General features: G+C 31.8%; 1 protein-coding gene across 4 annotated transcripts in view; it reads right to left on the bottom strand.

Annotated features, from left to right (window-relative positions):
* Positions 1-1,921: 1,921 nt before the first annotated feature.
* LOC127723031 (MAM and LDL-receptor class A domain-containing protein 2-like) overlaps positions 1,922-21,873 on the bottom strand; it is an 87,844-nt gene continuing 67,892 nt past the window's right edge. For 2 of the 4 annotated variants that reach the window (XM_052229445.1, XM_052229443.1), the window contains exons 25-37: positions 21,172-21,347; positions 20,343-20,427; positions 19,616-19,834; positions 17,097-17,191; positions 16,526-16,658; positions 15,677-15,852; positions 14,389-14,467; positions 13,025-13,153; positions 9,722-9,813; positions 9,214-9,346; positions 7,433-7,614; positions 3,922-4,003; positions 1,922-2,489 (exon numbers count right to left, since the gene is read on the bottom strand). In XM_052229445.1, coding sequence (XP_052085405.1) covers positions 2,476-2,489; positions 3,922-4,003; positions 7,433-7,614; positions 9,214-9,346; positions 9,722-9,813; positions 13,025-13,153; positions 14,389-14,467; positions 15,677-15,852; positions 16,526-16,658; positions 17,097-17,191; positions 19,616-19,834; positions 20,343-20,427; positions 21,172-21,347 — 1,595 coding nt within the window. In that variant the 3' untranslated portion in view covers positions 1,922-2,475. Of the gene's footprint in view, positions 2,490-3,921; positions 4,004-7,432; positions 7,615-9,213; positions 9,347-9,721; positions 9,849-13,024; positions 13,154-14,388; positions 14,468-15,676; positions 15,853-16,525; positions 16,659-17,096; positions 17,192-19,615; positions 19,835-20,342; positions 20,428-21,171; positions 21,348-21,873 lie in introns of those variants that run through there. The other 2 variants (XM_052229444.1, XR_007991809.1) reach the window with 2 other exon arrangements.

Genomic DNA, 21,873 nt, shown 5'->3' with positions numbered 1-21,873 from the left:
TATTGATACAGGTGACGACTTTAAACCAGAATCTATGACAAACGGATGCTCCTTAATTTCCAATTGTCAACTTCCCATTTCTCAGCGGTAACATACCCTTCTATCCCGTTGTATGGCAATAACATATCTTAATTAATATGTCACAATCTTGCATGTGCAGACTATACGCATTTCATTAACAGGGATGTGCTTTTAACATAAAGACCGCTCCAACAGAATTGTGAGAAAAAACGACTAAAAAAATTAAAATAACAAAATTACCGAACTAAAAGAAAAATTCAAAACGGAAGGTCCCTTAACAAATGGCAAAATCAGAACGACATCAAACGAATGGAAAAAAACCTGTCATATTCCTTACTTGGTACAGGAATTTCCTTGTGTAGAAAATTGTGGATTAAACCTGATTTTATAGCTAGGTAAACCTCTCATTTGTATGACAGTCGCAAAGAATCCCATTATATTGACAACAATGTGTGAGCAAAACAAACAGACACATTAGGCAAAAATGTCGAAAATTCGGGTACAGCAGTCATCATTGTGTTTTAATCTTAATCACTGTGAAAACAATCAACTATGTCAACAAAGAAATCCACACTACTTAAGGTTTCTGGTCACCATCATGTAGTGTTATACCGATACGATATGCAGGTGTCTCAACTCACTAGCGACATATTTTTGCTGTCTTATATCTTTAGATACCAAAGGTTGTGTCTAACTGTAATTAACCAACTGCGTCCTATTCCCTATTTTGACATTTTCCTGAGTGTCGAATAACCATGTGTTGCTCCGCTTGAAGGTCACACGATTCACTCAGTTTTTAATTGTTACCTTGATTTGTATCTTCTCAATCAATTTCTGAGTTTTGAACATCGGTAAACTACTGTTGCCGAAATTTGATAATATATCAATGAGTGTAATGAAAATTCAAAGTATCACAAAACACAAACACCAAATATAAAAAAGTAAAATAACAAAAATACCGAACTCCGAGAAAAATTCAAAACGGAAAGTCCGTAATCAAATGGCAAAATCAAAAGCTCAAACACTTCAAATGAATGGATAACAACTGTCATATTCCTGACTTGGTACAGGCATTTTCTTATGTAGAAAATGGTGGATTAAACCTGGTTTTATAGTTTGTCTTTAACATAGAATCTGAGTAATGTTAAAAGAAAAAAAAAAAAAGCAGTCAATGCTCAGTAGTATAAAAAATAATTTCAATCAAGAAAATTGCTAACACAGCAGATATTAAATATTATGAAATTGCACATCAAATATCCAATTATTCCTTCACACAGAAGATGGGTAAATCAGATATGGGTTTAATAACTTTACAACATATGACCATTACATGTAATAATTCAAAATTCTCTGTTCATTAATTGAGAAATTAATAGGAAACTAAGGCTTCACCTCCCTCAAGCAAAGTTGGCCTTAGACTAATTTGGTTTTTCTGTTAAGGGTCCTTTTTTATGATATAGCCCCTAACGTTGCAGCGTGTTTACGCATCCCTGGCTTACACACGTTTAGCTTTGAGTGTTCCTGTCGAAGGTAAATCCAGACATGCGCTTCGGACGCACACATTTTATAAAGCGTGATTTTCATTTACAATGTTTTTTATTTCAATCACATTGCAAAATCATCCAATTAATTTACAATTTCATTTGCCCTTTCTTAGAAATGTAATTAAATGTCCAGCAATTGCATTTGAAAAGGGATTGGTAATTACATTATAAATTACATTTTCTAAGTTATTGAGTGAAGATTACATACTCTTTAGTTTTCTTTGTTGTATTTGTTAGACGGTTGTTTGTCTTTTGGTCATCTTTTGTTTTTCCCCCATGACATTTTCAGTTCGTTTCCGACTTATGATTTTAACTATCTCTTTGGTATCTTCCGCCTCTCTTTTACAAACAATAAATATGATTGATCATTTTTATTCTAATAACTAATGGTTACTGAATACATAATTATACATTTAGAACAATAACATATATATCATATATGTGTTAATAAATTACATGGTAAACACAAAACTTTTGGACAATTTAAATCAATTTCCATCATTTTCTGATATCACTGTATACGTTGTTTTAAAGAAAGAAATGTTCAAATTTATAAACCACGAACCCGACTCTGAAAATCGTATAATGATTGTTTTAGAAGAACATACAACCCAAAGTTTGTTGACACTTGCTTTCAGCTTAGTACTTGGTTTCGTTGATCATCCTTTTGCAATGAAACTTTAGAAATTCCCACATCAATTATATAAAGCGGATAATAAGTATATTGTGATTAATTTACACAATTAATATATATATATATATTTAGGATTTTTTCATACAACTGTTAGTAGAGATAATGTATAAGTAACTGTTTATATCACATGACCATAAAGTCATTTTTGTCGAGAAAGCTCTTTGTGTTAATATCACATAACCATTGAGTCTTAATTTCAAGGTTTTTCTTTTTCTTCTATTTTCCTGGAACTACAAAAAAGATAAAAAAAAAATAAGTGTTATATGCTCCCAAAGAAAAACATAAATGGCATAAAAAGCGATATTGCTCTATTCCTCTTTGATACTGAAAGACCTTTGAAAACATTGGTTTTCCTCAGTATTTTTCGTAAAACATGATAAAGAGTCATACAACTTCCTGCAAATTTGTATATGAGTAGCATACTATTTCTTTTTTTATTTATTTATCTGCTTACTGAAAAGCATGTTCCTAAAAACCGTTTGCACCAAAAATCATCGGGAACTTCTTAGTTACCATAGCACCTACGTCATATTATTGTTTGCCTTATTTAAAAAAATTGTTATAGTATTGAGAATTATTCAAATGTTTCACTTTTTTTAAATATCACCATCTTATGCATTCTGTATCATTAACAAAGTACAAGGATGATATATCTATATAATGTATCCCTTCCATTCTTTTTCTATTTCAATCCGAAATAAATACTCACCGTTATGACAACTAAAATATAAGTTTATACAAAATCAACTAATTTAAATGTTCAAGTAGAATATGATATGCTTCATTTAAAATGAAAGTTTGTATTACCGCATCATTGTAGCAAAAACATCAGGATTTGCATATGTGTTAACTACAGAATTGAGTTAAAGTCATATTTCTACCCGGGAAATGAACCAGTTAGTTTGCCCTGCTCTCAGTGAAATATGAAACTTTTGTAACAATTAATGTAGACGAAGAAGATGCTCGTTTTGTCAAAGTCGAGCAATATGGAACAGCGGAATTTGTAAAGCTAACCAAAGTAAAATAACACTAAAAGAAAAGCTGATATTGCTGTTTTACTATTCCAGGACTATAATTTGGAACTGTCTTGGAACTTCGTTTTGAATGGAGGAAATAAAACAATGTCATTAATGTATTCAATTTCGTATTAAAATGTTATTGAATTTCAACAAAAAACATCCTTAATCATCTAAAGTATCTAAACTCAATCATATAGTCCCCTAATATCATTAAAGTCAAATAGAAAGTTATATGTGTAGTGACTTTTGTTGGCGAAATATTCAGTGGCAAATATTTCATGCATATTCATAAAGTTGAACGGATTAGAGCTTTGCGGCAAGGATTTTGCTCATTAATGAAGGCCGTACGGTTATTTACTAACATCTACGTCGTTAAGTAGATAATTACCTCATTAGCAATGATAAATATCTCCCTATTATAACTTACCCAGATAATATCTCCCTATTATAACTTACCTAGATTTAACTTCTTTTGAAAAAGGAAGACAGTTATATCATTGAAATAATCATTGAGAAGTTCGACTGTTTACATCCTGTGTGTTATAACCTCGTTTTATCTTACATAATTCAGAAAAAAATCAAAGCTTTTCTAGGATTTAACTTTATCAAACAGGTTATTTTTATGTATCGGAGTAACACTTACAACATCCGCCAGACTTGAGGGTGAGATCATCAATAGCAATGTCACCACTGTACGACGAACCTCTGCTCGCTTCTATGGTAATCTGAAAAAATATTAATGAATATATCTATGCCATAAACATGGTAAAGAATCTCTTTAACAATCATCATTATTGTTACAAGCTCACTTTCGGGTTCAAGTAAAAAAACATACATCACTTGCATATATATCATCAGCAATCATGTATACTTTATAATTGTTCTGAAAAATTAATTGCGATTTATAATAAATTGTTCGTTGACTTATGAGTGATTTTTGCAATAATGTTTTAAAGGAAATGGCTACATATGTCTTTCTAGCTAATCCATCCATGACAGATAGATATAAGAATATGTGGTATGTGTGCCAGTGAGAAAAGTCACAATTTGTTAAAGTAAAACATAATAGGTCACAGTATGGCCCTCAACACGGAGCCTTGGCTCACACCGAACAGCAAGCTATAAAGGGCCACAAAAATGACTAGTGTAATATTATTCAAACAGGAAAACCAACAGTCAGGATGTCTTCTGATTAGAGTGATAAAGTGTTTCCGAAGGTAAAAACCGGGAAAGACTTCATGCAATCTGATTGATATACAGATCGTATGTCCATGCTTCGCATGTAAGGACCAAAATCACTTGTTCTACTTTATTACACCAGCCTATGAAACTTATGCCTACAAGTCTTTGCAGGTGTGTATCATTATGACAAAACCAGAAGATCCCGAAAGGTATTGAAAACAGAAAGCAGTACTCAGAGTTATCAGGTACTTGTATTCAAAGCATGGAAAAGTGTCTGTTTTTTTCTGTAATCAGATTGGAATTCACGTGAACAATTAGGGTACCATTCAGTTACTTAGAAACATCAATCAGGAAGCAAAGTAAAGATTGTTCATGCGAAAAATGTGTTCCCAGTACAAAAGCAAAAATAATGAACAGCATGGTAATTGACAAACTACTCTGGATATCTGAGAGAAATGCTTGAAGCTGAAATTGCCGACATTACAAGAATTGTTTGTCTTTTGATTTTTCATTTTTTATCATGGTGTTGTCAGTTTGTCATCGACTGATGCGTTTGAATATTCCTTTGATATCGTCCGTCACTGTTTGAATATTCCTTTGGTAACGTCCGTCACTGTTTGAATATTCCTTTGGTAACGTCCGTCACTGTTTGAATATTCCTTTGGTATCGTCCGTCACTGGTATTGTCCGTCATCGTTTGAATATTCCTTTGGTTACGTCCGTCACTGTTTGATTATTCCTTTGGTAACGTCCGTCACTGTTTGAATGTTCCTTTGGTATCGTCCGTCACTGTTTGAATGTTCCTTTGGTATCGTCCGTCACTGTTTGAATATTCCTTTGGTAACGTCCTTCACTGTTTGAATATTCCTTTGGTATCGTCCGTCACTGTTTGAATATTCCTTTGGTTACGTCCGTCACTGTTTAAATATTCCTTTGGTAACGTCCGTCACTGTTTGAATATTCCTTTGGTATCGAACGTCCGTCACTATTTGAATATTCCTTTGGTATCGTCCGTCACTGTTTGAATATTCCTTTGGTATCGTCCGTCACTGTTTGAATATTCCTTTGGTATCGTCCGTCACTGTTTGAATATTCCTTTGGTAACGTCCGTCACTATTTAAATATTCTTTTCGTATCGTTCGTCACTGTTTGAATATTCCTTTCGTATCGTCCGTCACTGTTTGAATATTCCTTTGGTATCGTCCGTCACTGTTTGAATATTCCTTTTGTATCGTCCGTCCGTTGGTAACGTTCGTCACTGTTTTTATAACTTCCGCATGGTAGAATAACACTTATGTATCCAAATCTACAGACAAAAACCCAAATTACAACAAATCAGTACTTCTTCATAACTCATTCGATATACTTCTAAATTTATATCTAAACTGAGATACATCCGAATGTGTTTTTATGAAAAATTCTTTTCTGAACCTGAAAATTTAAAAACCAACATTGTTACAAAAACTGTGTGGAAAAAGTGAACGGTTTTAATGCTGTATATTTATCAAGCTGTAGACAAATGTGCAAGTAGTCGACAAAGATGCACCAATGAAAATAACAAACAGAATGATTTAACGAAGAAATTAAGGATGGCATTCATTATAGAATAATGCATCATTAAAGAAACTTTGGCATTAAGGGGTTAAATAAAACAAAACAAAAAAATAATTTCAATTTTAAAATGGAGTATAAAAATCAACCGTCTTATACCCCCTAGATATTGTTAATACATTATAAATGCAATTTCACATAAAAAATTATTTCAAATAATACGTCTGAAGAACAAAAGTGGCAAAAATGCTGATGCTTCACGAGTTGGTTGACCGTTATGGAATAACCGTTTCACAGATGATATCGGATATGTTCCTTATGTCGTAACTACAACACCCTTCCCTTTTCACGAAAGTGACCTACCGAATTAGACTATTTACTGGATTTGTAATAACATAAGCAACACTACGGGTGTCACATGTGGAGCAGGATCTGCTTACCCTTCCGGAGCACCTATGATAACCCCCAGTTTTTGGTGGGGTTCGTGTTGCTTAGTCTTTAGTTTTCTATGTTGTGTCATCTGTACTATTATTTGTCTGTTTGTCTTTTTATTTTTGGCCATGGCGTTGTCAGCTTGTTTTCGATCTATGAATTTGACTGTCCTTCTGGAATCTTTCGTCCCTCTTTTACGATTTTAGACTCATCTACGACCTAACACCGACAGTAGCTATGTCATGGATACCAGAATAACTGGTATTTCAATCAGAATAAACACAGACCAACCTTGATACCAAAATGGGAACCTGCGTCTGCTTATCTCTCGTCATGGAACTAAACTGTATCATTATACAAACTAACAACTTGAATACCAATAAATAAATAGAATCTTGCACTTTCACGTCTATAGTTATGTTATGCTACAATTTACAGTTCAACCCTTTGTCAATTTTGAGCTTCATCCAAAAAAATTGTTGTTTTAACTTTACTAAAATTTACAATTTAAATTCTAATGTTTCATTTATCAAATATCAAACGTAAGTAGATTTAAATCATCAAAGTAATTACAGTTAACTTAACTGTATTCATTCCATAAACGCATTAATACAAAATAGGGTGATATGATATGAATGCCAATGAAACAACTATCCATAAGAGACCAAATGAAGTGTGTGCAAGCAAATATGGTTACCAAACGGCCTTCAACAATGAGACAACCTATACCGCTATGAAAAGTACTGACATTAGGTCAACCATGGGTGAAGCATTTCTTTGCTGCTCAATTGCAGGTAATCAGATTGAATCGTAACTCTAATTGGCCTTAGGCGGCCGAAAGGATCAGTCATCGAATCTATAAATATCCTTATAACTGAGAATACATACAAAAGGCTATTTCAAAGCTAAAGTACTAGAATAAAAACAACATGATTCTTAAATTGTGGTATGTCTGTAGTAGCAGTTCTCTGTTGTAGAAAAATACTTACAACAGGATTAGTAATTTGTGGTAACTCTAAAGTAGAAGTTTTCCATTGGTCGGGATCTGGTTGTTCTCCAGTTTTTTTCCAAATACTTGTCAAAGAGGATGTTTTATCCCCAAAAAATACTTCTAATGTTCCAATACCTCTCCCTTTCATATGGTACTGGAAGGACAGACACCAACCTCCAACTGAAATAACAAAGGAATTTTTTAAAATAACGAAATAAGCTATAATTATCGGTGAGATATCCATCTTCAAGAATATTAAAAACTGCCAAACAATATAGTTTGAATGCATTTAATTTTCATAGGTGCCTATAATAAAAATGTGATAAAAAATTATTAAAAAAAAAAACACGATGGTGATAGGGGCGTCTTTATCTTATTTTTAGGCTATGTTTTCTTTCTCTATTTAAAAAATATTGTGCCATTTATTGTATGTTCTTTATATTGTAGCACCATATTATTCTCTATTATCTAACATGGTTGGTCATTATTCTCTTTTCTGTAAATCCCATCTAAACAATCATGCATGCACTTTACTCAAGTAATTGTTTAACACTCTTTTTTTATCCATGATGGTCAAGATTACACAGCACGGTATATAATCGTTTTGTTCTATGGTGGTTAAGTACACAACATGGTATATTTTTTTTTTAAATTAATCTAATTTATCTACATTCCCTCTCAGTGCTTGCACTACAGTATTTATTGAAGATAAGCCTACCTTGTAAAAAGTAAAATAAAAATACCAAACTCCAAGGAAAATTTAAAACGGAAAATTGGCAGGCCAAGTTGAAAAAACAGCTTTATCCATTTTCACTCTGAATGTACCAACATATTTGTATATATTTTACAGTCAGAAACAAATCCATTGTCTGAAACGTTTCCAACCCGCAAACGTGTCTATATGAGATCACTGAACTTCAAACATGTTTACCTTGTGTAGGACGCCGAAATGTGTCCATCAATTTATGAAAAGTGAATCGTTATCAAACGAGGGTAGGAATGATCTTTACTGACAGCTGTCAAATGATCTTTACTGGCTACAGCTAGCGTAACATTGATTATTTTTGTATCGTGATCGTCCTGAACATGCATGAAACATTTGCAACTGGACGTGAAGCAACCAACATTTAAAAAAACATGTTTAGACCTATCGTGATTCGTTGGAGGTCCTGATCAAATTTATCTTTACCGTTTTTCTTTAGAACTTGGGCTGTTATTTCTTGTTTGGCAACAATTTCTGTGACTAACATTAAGTGTTTGACTGCGTCCAGATTCCTTTGTATAAACAATTTTATGTATCAATCATTATCCTCTCTGTTACTTTTCTGATAATATCTGCAGTTTTACGATGTTACCATTTTGGATTTTATTCGTGTAACTCAGTTCCTTTTTTGTCAATATCCTGGAACTGTATCAAACTCTGCAGTGATGTCCGTTTATAGCGGTTTTGTTTTGAGTTTGTCTTTATATTTTTGTCTTCAGTTTTTGATTGCCCTACATATTATTGATTCACAGAGGACATATTAGCGCTAAAAGTTTTGAGACGTTTTGGTGTCTAAATGTGGACACGTAATACGGATATAAATTTTTGGATACGTTTGGGCGAGGAAAAAAACGTACACGTTTTTGCGATTTGTGACTTTTAGGACACGTTTGAGTGAAATAGTCACGTTTCGGCGAAGAAGAAGAACAAAAATCAAATTTTAAAATTTACAGTTCAGCCTTATTTCAAATCAATCTCAGCGTCGACACTTTTTTATTTATTCTATAAAAGCTTACCTTGTAAGTTAGTCGCTTCAGTTGTGAGAACAGCTTTATCTCCAAACTTTCTAGGGTCTGACGCCTCTGTATATAAGTAGTAAGTTCCTACAGCTGCTATATCGGGTCCAGTATATGGACTTGGGGTAGTAAACTAAAAAACATTGGCTTGATGATATCAATTTTATTTACAACAATATCTTCTTACAATGGGTCCTAGAAAGAAAATAAATCATACATTTTTTCGAAAGTCTTTTCCACGTGTGTGTAAAAGTGAGCACAGAACTCATTTTTTTCTCAAAGCAGACTGTTTTATGATTAATCTTATCGTTAAACATATAATGATATGAAACTGTCAACAAAGAGGTATATATGTGCCTAGTTAGGTAAAGTGGATAACCATTAATGTAGCTTACTCGATCTAAATATGAACAATATACTTACTTTAAAGTCGGCAAATTATGACTGGTCTAAAATCAAATGTAAATAACCGTTTTTGAAACATTAACCAGGTTGTAAAAGAACTTACAGAATTCCAAGTCCAGTCAAAATCATCCTGTGATGAATTCTTGAAAATACATGGTGCATCAGTCTCAAATCCACAACTAAAACTTGATAAATCTGTAAAAATATCAAACTTGTATTTCCTGATAAATCTGTAAAGATATCAAACTTGTATTTCCTAATAAATCTGTAACATGTGTAAAGATATCAAACTTGTATTTTCTGTAAAATCTGTACATGCTGTAAAGATATCAAACTTGTATTTCCTGATAATTCTGTAAAGATATCAAACTTTGTTTTCCTGATTAAATTGAAAAGATCTCAAACTTGTATTTCCTGACAGATTTGTAAAGATATCAAACCTGTACCTCTTGATATATCAAGAACAAAGTATTATACTTTGTATTTCCTGATAAATCAAACATTTGTTTAAAGTCTGTTTACTTTATCAAAACAGACCATTTAATTCAACTGTGCATCAATCTAGTAAGTAGCTACGTTGGATATATATTGCTTCTGTAAGTTGTTAACAAATGTGTTTGGTCTTATTTGTCCTTGTAAAGACATTAGACAAATCCTGTTATACCATTTACTAAGTACATTTTGTAAATTTAAAAAAAAAATTAAAAAATGTCTATTTCATCCAAGCCATGACTAGTCATTAAAGTAATGTCTTCAAGATCATTGTTCAGATTTGTAGCTAAAAATGAAATTTGCAGGAACCGTTTGGCTAAATAAACAGAAAGAATGAACGTCGGCAAAACATATTTTGACAGTGAATGCATAAACACAAAATATACTTACTGTGTGAATATCTTTTTGAAGGATACATGTAGTTATGGTTCATATTATTCATACATACTGTAGATTCATTTATTTTCGTGAGTGGAAGAAAATATGGTATTCTCATAGATATTTGATATACTTGCCGAATTATGTCATTTAATGCTGTATGATCGATGAAAAGCAGTCTGATTAAAATCAAACCTCTCAGCGCACCTGTTTTCTGATATGTTGCGCGACATATAAATAAACGATTGCAAGTGAGAGGTTTGATTTGAATATGTTTTATTAAGGTGGTACCCAACACCTTGACTAATATTAATTTGGCTCGTTTAATTTTCTTAAAATTTTGACAAAATGTTTACTTTGACCCTTTGACAAAAATATAAAAATTTCAAAAAAATTGAACCAACCACTTTATCAGACAAATTTCATTGGTTATAAAGCAGTTTGACAAACACTAATTTTGATCATTGAGTAGCTTAATATTTCCTTAACAATAAAACGTGATTAAAACGTTTAGCTGATTTTTACAGAGTTATCTCCCTGTAGTGTTAGGTACCACCTTAATATGTTTTATTAAAGTACATTGATTTATTCTTTATTTCTACAAATGAAGGATTATTTGATGTACAATTGATCTTAGCCAAAATTAGTAACTTCCCTTTTTTCTTCTTCTTATATAATGAAAAGTAAAATAACAAAAATACCGAACTCCAACGACAATTCAAATCGGAAAGTCCCTTATCAAATGGCAAAATCAAAAGCTCAAACATATCAAACGAATGGAAAACAACTGTCATATTCCTGACTTGGTACAGGCATTTCCTTATGTAGAAAATGGTAGATTAATTCTAGTTTTATAGCTAGCTAAACCTCTCACTTGTATGGCAGTCGCATAAAATTCCATTGAACAAAACAAACGGACATAATTTTTGGGGCCCTTTATAGCTTGCTGTTCGGTGTGAGCCAATGCTCAGTGTTGAAAGCCGTGCTTTGACCTATAATGGTTTACTTTAAGTTATTTTGACTTGGATGGAAAGTTGTCTCATTGGCACTCATACCACATCTCTTTACATCTATATTATAAGTAAAAATGTCAAAAATAGGGGTACATCAGTCAACATTGTGTTATAATCTTAATCACTATAAAAACAAACAAATATGTCAACAAAGAAAAACAAAGTGGCATATAGACAAAGTACATAAGCAAAAATGAAAGACAAGAAAATAAAAAATGACCACACCACAACAACACATTGGCGGGATGCGTAAGTACCGAGCCACACCAAAAAGATATTACCAAAAAATGGACTAAACAGTAAAGGTTAATAATTTACAAAGACAAATAAAAGAACACTATAACAAGTTAGATGATAAACAACATCAGAACCTATACTTCAAGACCATCATGTATAGTTTGTGAAGTAAAGACCTATTTATCGTCTTGATTATGTATGATATAATTACAATTTGGACATTAAGGAAGCAACAATCAATCGATATAGATCTACATTTGCACTGATTAGAAAATGTGCGAAGTCTAAGTACAATTAGTAACCTTGAACTTGGCTATTTTTAGGTCCCTTTTTGTCATATTCTTCTTCACGTCTTTAAGCCTTTTCGATCGTTGGCTTTAAAATGTTTGAGTTTGAGCTTTTCGGATGACGGTAAATACAGAAAAGCGCATCGGACGCACGAAATTAATAAAGTATTATTTTCATTTTACTGAAAATATCACTGAGATGGTCCGTGTCCTCTGTTACGTGTGCAGTAGATTGTGACTACGGTCTCCGTCTAGGACAAACTAAATACTTTAAAATTGGTGTTTGAACACAACATTCAGATTAAGAGCAAAGCCTAGGTCGACTCGAAGTTAAAATAATGTGGGCGAGTTGAGCGAAATATCTTCCTGTAGCCTTTAACCGTTCGTCCTAGCATGCTTAAAATCAAACTCAGTTCGTTAGTCTTGTATTAAGCAGGATATTTCCATATCATATTTACATGATATTGAAAAACACATTGCATCAATCAATTTAAAATAAATGCATATATATACTAGTTAACACTAGACATAAAAGACTGATCAATCAATGTTACTTCAAATCAAGCAGATTTTACATTATTTTGTAAAAGATCAACACCATTGAAGACTGAATATCCTTTTCAAATCCTTTTAAGAAGTGGAAAACAACCTATTCAAAAATGACAAATACCTGTATATTTAGCTGTAATGGTTATTGAACCATGAATGATTTACCCTTATAATTGTTTTCAAATAATTGATTTAAACAACAGCATGTTTCTTCCCATCATACATGGTCTACTTGATGCCTTATATTACAAAATAAAATGTCACACCTTTATACATTTCTCTCTCAAGAAAATTTACAAAAAGTATCTTGCATAATTTTAATAAATTTTAATCTTTATCTACTTGAATGCAATATTTCTCAATCTTTTAAAGTAAAAAAGAATGACGAAGAAACACCTCAAAGCCACTGTTGTTTGACATTATCCTTACATTTACATATATACTCATTACCTTTAACATCACAAGAATCTCCTGACCAGCCTGTCATACAAATACATGTATATCTAGCAGTACTCCCATCCTCATTACATCTACCACCATTGATACAAGGGTTTGTGATACAGGCACTTATAGCGGGACCTACAAATATCAAAGTGTTAGAGAAGACAAAAAAATTCGATTTGTCTTCAAAAATAACAAAAAGGTCTAGACAATTACAACGACTTTCACGACGCAAGACAAGTGTCATTGGAACAGGTAATGGTTATCCTCAGTTCACCTCCAGTTTTTGGTTGAGTTCGTGTTCCTCTGTTTTTAGTTTCTATGTAATGCTTGGTTATTGTTGTTTTTTATTTCGCCGTATTTATTTTTTGACCTTTATATTGTCTGTTTTTATCGGAAATGATTTTTTCATTGACTCCTTGGTATCTTTATTTTTTTGTTTACTAAGTCCAATGGCCGTAATCAAACCAAAATAAGGTCAACCAGAACGAACTGCAAACTCAATATGAAACCTATTATTATACACTAATGTACATACATCAGATCAATATATGCAGGCATAATAACGAGAGAGAAAAAAAAAGTCTGGATAACTGTTTTATTTTAAATGATTTATTTAGAAAAAAAGATTTTATAAAAAAAAAAAAAAAAATGAATAGCTATGATAATGCATACTATTATTCTGAATAAACATTTGTAAAAACTGCTTCTTAATTCATGCATGCTTATGAAAATAGCAGATTGTGGATAAATGGAACTTCTTAAGCTAAAATAAAACTCGAAAATCATAATCTAAGAAAATATTGTCATTTTGAATAAACATTTCTGAAAACTGTTTTTAATTGCTGTCAGTGTCATATAAGAATAGCAGATTAGGGATAAGTTGAACTTCTTAAGCTTAAATTAAACTAAATATATCGAAAACCATAATCTAAGAAAAAATTTTCATTCTGAATAAACATGTGTGAAAACTGCTTTTAATTCCTGTCAGTGTTTTATAAGAATATCAGTCAAGGGATAAGTAGAACTTCATTAGCTAAAATGAAACCAAATAAATCTCGAAAACCATAATCTAAGAAAAAAATTGTCATTCTGAATTAAAAAAAAACCATTTGTGAAAACTGCTTTGAATTCCTGTCAGTGTCTTATAAGAATAGCAGATTAGGGATAAATAAAACTTTTGTTTTAGCAAAAATGAAACCAAATAAATATCGAAAACCATAATCTAAGAAAATAATGATTGTAAGTATTTGAGAATTTCATTATGATCCATTATGCCAAAAACGTAAAAATGCTTTGGGTCATTCCCTAAAAAAGACATGAAATATATGAATCTATCAGAGATACCCTACGATTCTGTTGTCGGTACTTACATTCTCCAACGCTAAGTTTTACTGAATCAAGGGCTATGTCAGATTTAAATGATGAGCCTCTAGATGCTTCGAATAAGATCTAAAATGAAAGTAAAAATTCTGAATCTTCTGTCTTTTTTTTTTTTATCATACCTTGAAATGAATCTTCTGAAAAAATTATTAGAAATGAACATCGGGAAACTACTCTTCTAATTTGTACGGCGGCTTGTTTTCTGTTATATATATAAACACAATGTCTCATTGTTATATGAAGGCTTACATTTTAGTAATGAAATGAAAATAAAATTATATAATGTCGTGTCTCCAGAGAGCTGTCCTGGATAAACATCACAAGGAAAATGACATTTTGGAACATTGCTAGTAACATATGTTGCCTTAATTCATACAACAGTACAAATCAGTTACATTGGAACTAACTAATTAGATTTGTTCTACCCCCTCCCCCACTCCAAAAAAGAAGAAAGAAATCTAACAAAATAACACAGACATAAAGCACCATCTCCAACGGAAGAAGAGTTAAGACGCAATCAACAGTGTTAATAACGCATGGACTTGTGCAATGCCGAACCATAAGTTTTGACATGATACATGGGTAGCAATATAACATGTTATAATTTCATGAATTTATCGATTGAAAATACAATCAATGTGATTAAAATGTGAATATGGGGCAGGTTTTCAAATGCTTTTCGGGCCGAAAAAAATCAACTTCTCCATTAAAAAGTAAATATCGTGAAAAGAACGTATAGATTTGCATCAAAATAGCTTTCATTTGTATTTTATATAAAAAATGTACTTTATTCTTGAGAACAATTGCCAACTAACTTTTTGTGAAAACCGTAGATACTTCCTCTTTAATAACATGTGAAAGTTTGCTTTAAACTAAATGTATCTGTTGCATATAGATTGTAACTACTTTTATCAATATTCTAATAACAGGTGAAAAATATGGCATTAAAACCTTTTAAGGGAGTTTATGGACTTTTTCGAAAATATATTAAAACGTATGGATCATGGAGCTATTTTCAAGCTAAACGTTAGAACAAAATGAATAAAACAAAACAATATTCAGTATAGGTAAACTGTCGCAATAAAACGATAAATTACAGAAATTTTCTTCATTTAAAAAAAAACTACAATAAAATTGCATTTCTGTCTAAAAGGACATGTGCTTAATTAGTTAAAGCACATTATCTAGACCAATTGTGTCTGCTAGTTTACAATCAAAGATGGCGAACGATACCGGATTGATTTAAATACAAAGAAAACAAATAAACAATTGGTTTACCACTGGATTGCTGAAGCTAGGTGGTAATTCCACTTGATGATGTTTCCACTGATCCCCTTGGTCGCCGGACATTGACCACACAGATGAAAGAGCACCACTTTCACCATATTTAACATCCAACATACCAGGCTCACCATACATATGAAGGTAAAACTGTAAGCAATGTGTACTTTTACCTGAAAGTATATATAAAATTATTTCAAAAGTATTTGAAGTGATATCTCATCATTTTGATGTTTCGGTTTGTCCTGGATATATAATGTAAAACGAGTTTGAAATTAAACAGATCCATACAGACTTTGCACTCCATCAGTCTAGACTGTACTCAATTTTCATGCGTAAAACATATAATTAGATTTTACGATACCTACACAGAATCCAGACTTAACGATTCTGTACTTAAAAAATTGCAGTACTTATAGTCTATATATTACTCATTGCCAGCATAACTGTCTATATATATCATCTATTTGTTATTCGGTTGCTGTATCATTAGTGTACCCCCACATTTTTTTTAGTTATAGTCTATCTCAGTATTAACATTTGTATATTACTCGTATGAAGCATACACAGTCAATGTATATAACTCATCTAACGTAATTAAAGTCTCTATGTAACTTATATGTAGTATTTACCATCTATATGTATCTCGTTTGCAGTATCTAGTTTATACATAACGTATAGGCAGTATACAAAGTCTCCATCTATATATAACTCATCGGTAGTAATAACAGTTTATATATTTAACTCATCGACAGGGTAAATAGCCCAAATGCGTTATCAGTAGTACTAACCATTCATATATTACTCATTAGTTAATTCAGTATCAATAATATGTTTCTTACTCACCGGCTAGTCTTGTATTAACAGTTGACAACACAGCTCTGTCCCCCAGTGAACGTGGAGAAGACATCTCAGTGTAAATATACCCAGAACCTTCATAGGCATTATCAGGACCCGTTGAGGAACTAGATGTTGACCCCTTGAAATAAAAATATGATAAAAGAGAAATATCTTAAGTCGAAATTGTGCAGAACCTAAAAGATAATATGATCTCCTGCTCAACAGATCATGTGTATACTGATGACTTTGATAGTAATCCGCAGCAAATAATCTACTTCATGTCTTTTTCTTCAAATATTTAAACGTATTTGAATTGAAGCATTTACTTAGTTATAATTGATTCTAAATTGTATGTCTTATAATGCCCCTCAGCAAACATCTAATCCTAACAGAAGGAAGCAAAGGTTAGAAGAAAAAAAGTTGTGTTTTACCAATAAGACTGACTTCACTATAATGACAAATTTCTTCATTGCTAAAAATTCTATGAGGTATTATTCTGTTTTGTTATTGTCTCATTGATTCATACCCAATATCTTATACATGTTATATTCATTTGTCATAAACATGCAACACTCACAGTATTAAAATCCCAGTCAAAATCATCCTGATCAATATTTTCAAATACGCACTTCCCTTGACCTTCAAATCCACATATGTATTCTGATCTGCAATCTGCAACACAAAAAAAGAACAAGTGATATTTAAATCATTTCAAGTCCTGTGTTTCTAATCCCTCTTCCAGAGCAAGGGTGACTATTGGCATTTAAACCGTCCCATATATATATATACAAGAGGCAGGGTATTTTGAGGAACCCACTTCTTAAGAAAATATATTCGCAAGATTCCCTGTTTACAAATTAAGACATTAGTATGAATAATAATTAAGAGTTGTAAGATACCAAAGGGACATTCAGACTCATAAGTCGAAAATAAACTGACAACGCAAAAATGCTCAAAAAAGAAAAAGACAAACAGACAAACAACAGTACACAAAAAAACAACATAGAAACTAAAGACTGAGCAACGCTAACCCCACCAAAAAAGGGTGAACTTGGTTATTCTGTTTATCGACCTTTTGGTCATGAAGTTTCTAATTTGTTTTCGTTTTTATACAACCATGTTTAGTCCCCTATGTTATCAAAAGTTGGGTAGCCAGTACGTTGGTATTGGCATGAAAATACGGATATTACTTGATTGAAATTTGCTGTTGATTGATTAATTGATTGATTGTTGTATGCTTAATATTCAGTGGCAAATATGTTATGCATATCCATCGCGTTACTAAGAACAATTAACAATACCCAACTAAAACAAGCATTATATTCATTATTCATCGATATAAAAGTAAGAAACTTTTTGATAGGTTCACATTATTTAAAAAATTGAAAGGAAAAAAATCTGAAGCATAATCGTGGATGTCTATTAATTAAATTTTAACTGTTCCTGGCAAACCTGGTACACTGTCAAATCTTAACCTTTTGTGTCTGACTGTTTTGCATATTTGCCAAATATATCAAAGTATATCTTACCTTGTTTAAGAGTGTAGGCCTTGGTAACCCCTAAATTTTCCTCTCGTTTAATTTTTCTTTTAATTACACCATTTAAAGGGTAGGGGTCCATGCACCATCTGCCAAAGTCTTGTTGAAATTCACCATTGCATTTTGTGTTTAAGGTATATTGAATATAACCAATTTTGGGGTACACTAACAAACGGTCGCAAACACTAGTAGGCATATATTATTATGTGTTTTTGCACATGTCCTAATCAGTAATACCCTTGATGGTTAAGATGTGTAGTAGAAACATACTTTAAAGTAAATGTGATATAGCCTAAAAGTAAATACATGGTTTAAAACTATTGAACAAGTCGAAATTACTGGCCAGTTCAGATAACATATTTATTTTTCAAACTTAGCCGGAAAAAAATATCGTTTAATTCCAACAAAAAATTGCCGAAACAATTATTGTTTCTCAACTTTGAAAATCAGAAACTTTTATTGAATTTGACAGTTGAAATTTACATAATTTTCATACAATTCGGCTTCTAAACATAGCCTTTTTTTGGACAATATTCATTTTTTACATTATTTTTGTGTGTTTAAATGAAAATTGTATGGTCTTAACAATAACTGTAGTCAACTTTATCAAGAAAATCAGTTATACTCAGCATAGGACGATTACCCTTGGGACTAATTGACATATCTACATTGAAATACGTAATGTTGGTTTCTCTACCCAAGACTACAAAATGCCCCTGTCATCGGTCGAGCAGACCGTCAATTGGACATTTTGACAGTTTGTCACTATCTAGTACTTTGTGCTAATGTAGGTTATCTGTTAGCATTAGATTGAACTAGAATGGATGTTTCGATCATATCTTCTAGAACATTGCCGTTTGTATTTGAAAAACCAAAGACATACAGTTAAGTACAGACAATCAACCAATATATTAGTAGTAAAACCTTCTAACTTCATTATTCAATCTACTTTTTTCCAATTCAATTTTTCGTAAACCTTTCAAATGTATGAATGTTAATTTTTCTTACTTTTCAGATTTAGATTTTTTAATCTTGAAAAAAATGATTCTCTTAATTTAATGTTTGGTCGATTCAAACTCCTGCATCATTCCCATAACCAAATGTAAACAACATAAATGCTTTATCACTATTTCAATCACTGCTAGGTTAAAACGCTCAAATGACTTCAATACCTTTGTAAGAGTTGTTTCCCATACCCCAGATATATCCCCTCAATAGGTCATGCAAAATATAAGATATTACCTACTAGTGACTGAAATTTTCCTTGATGGACATTTATGATTTAATATTCCAAACCTATCTAAAAAGAGAAATTTTGTTGTCTTCTACTCAAACTAGTCTAGTTCCAACTTTGATCGTACCCTTGGGTGGTTAAGATTTTCCTTTCACCGGCTTAAATGAACAGTTTCTCATCTGTCTATTACTTCAACAAGGCTCGAAGAAATGATTTATTTTCTATCAAACAAACACCATCAATTAACATACCTGTTGGTTGATTGGTAAATGTAGATTCTTGATTTGTAGAGGTAGAAGCAAGCAATCCCATTAATTAACTTACCTGTAGGCTGAGTTGGATTTGGTTTAGTTGTAGTTGTTTTAGTTGTAATTGGTTGAGTTGTAGTTGTTTTAGTTGATGTTGGTTGAGTTGTAGTTGTTTTAGTTGTAATTGGTTGAGTTGTAGTTGGTTTAGTAGTAGTTGGTTGAGTTGTAGTTAGTTTAGTTGTAGTTTGTCGAGTTGTAGTTGATGAGTTTGTTGGACCATTTGTGACTGGGTTGGCTGAAATAAAATATCACTTTAGAAAGTCAAAACAAATAAATTCAAAATTCTTTAAAATTTCTATTCTATTCTATAATCTTCAAAAATATAAATAACAAGTAATCTAAATCATGTCTGTCCATTGTAGAACTGAATTACTAGTGGTTTTTGCATGAAAATTCAGTACTTTTAGAAATTGTCACACAATATTATTTCGACGATCCCATTTACTCTTTCTAGAATTCATGCGATTTCCTCAGTCTATAGATTCTGAGTTACTCCTTTTTGAGTTGATGCTATTCCCTCATTTTATTTTGTCTGGTCTTAATCGATTTGTGAGATTTGTACATCGGCAAACTACTGTCGTTTTAATTTACAGAATTTGATTTAGTACCTTTTAGATTTTTACTTGCCTAAAAGATTAATCATGCACAATGTTCCTTAACCTTTGACGTTTTGTGCAGTTTAAAACTGTGCATGTAGTTTCTGAATTATAGCATAGAAATAAGATTTTATATACAAATATTACCATAACAGTTTCCACTTTTAAGTTCAATATCATCTAAAGCAATATCTCCTCGATATGTAGTTCCTTTGTTTGCTTCTATAAATAACTGCAAGAGGAAACATATATAGAAATCAATTTCATCGTTATTAGTCTGTGAAAAACAATACAAGATGAATATCAAAAATTAATTCTATGTTGAATGATCTTTGATCTTTGCGAAAATATCAATTAATCAGAAAATCTAATGTATCATCAAAAGGATTACCAATTGATGATTACTGCAATGGTTAATTGCATTTACCTTTGGAATTTCAGAAGACAAGTATTCTGCTAGTCAACAAATACAAAAAGAACATGTATGACAGTCTGTAACTTGAAGTGAGGTTCGAGTATTTTGTTTTGCTCTGTGTTGAAGGCCTCACTATGACTTTGAGATGAAGAACAGCATAAGACGCGCTGTTCTTTTGCCTTTTGTGAGTGTGCTGTGCATGTGCTGATCTTCTGTCATGGATAGATGGGCATATCCTTTCTTTTTCTATTCTTTTGGTACATAGATTAAAGTACCATAAATATGCTCAGCTTAACATGTAATCATTTCTAATCATACAAGTAAATTAACTTGTACAAAAAAAATCTTATGTGTGTTTTGGTCCTTTAAAGATTTTGTTTTGATTGTTCCTTTTAAACTGATTCCCAATTTGTATAGACCTGTATATTGACCTCTAAATCAACTCTTTTATGTTGTTACTAAAATTATTTACTTCAATTACATATCACAATTAATATATAACAGTCTACAGATGAAAATAAATAGATGTTGTACGGTGGCAAATGAAACAACTTAGAGAACCTTCATTCGAGCACCAGATGTAAATTCAACCATCCCTTTATTCCACTGGTCACCATGGTTACCAGATTGTTTAAAAAGTTCGTTTTCAGGGGCTGTAACTCCTGTTGAAATTTTCAGATCTCCCATTGTATCTGCTCCAAACATGTGATATGCAAAAGTCAAACAGTGATCACCACCTGTAATTAAAGAAATGATATCTTAAACATAGTCACAACCTAAACCTTTAAAATACATACAGTAACCTATGTTTTTCGAATATTCTTAGAAAAAAGAAAGCTTTAACTACAATCTTGAAAAGAAGAAAAATATATAAATATAAAGGTTTGTTTTGTCATCATTTACTAGCCTTAACACGGAAAAATTCTTGTCATTTTGTTTATTACTGATAAACATGAAAAGCACGTTTATTTAATATAAATTGACCGAATCAATTAAAACGTATTTCCGTCACAAAATATTAATCTTTGATTGTTGTGAATGTAAATATTTATATGTTAAAGTGCACTCCCAGTGATTTTCTGGACATTTTTCAGCGAGATTTTCGTTTTTGAAATACAGTGCACGTTGTGTTAAAACGTTGAAAATATTAACTGCCAACATCCATTTCTTAAGCATAATGTCTACGCTGCCATCTTCAATCCCTAACAATATGACAGAGCGACAACTTAGAGCATCAAACCTTTCTTATTTCACAAAAGATTT

Source organism: Mytilus californianus, unplaced genomic scaffold (genome assembly GCF_021869535.1).
Source record: "Mytilus californianus isolate M0D057914Y unplaced genomic scaffold, xbMytCali1.0.p SCAF_13, whole genome shotgun sequence".
Lineage (NCBI taxonomy): Eukaryota > Metazoa > Mollusca > Bivalvia > Mytilida > Mytilidae > Mytilus > Mytilus californianus.
The sequence above is the reverse complement of the archived record's forward strand: the minus strand, read 5'-3'. Positions and strand labels throughout refer to the sequence as shown.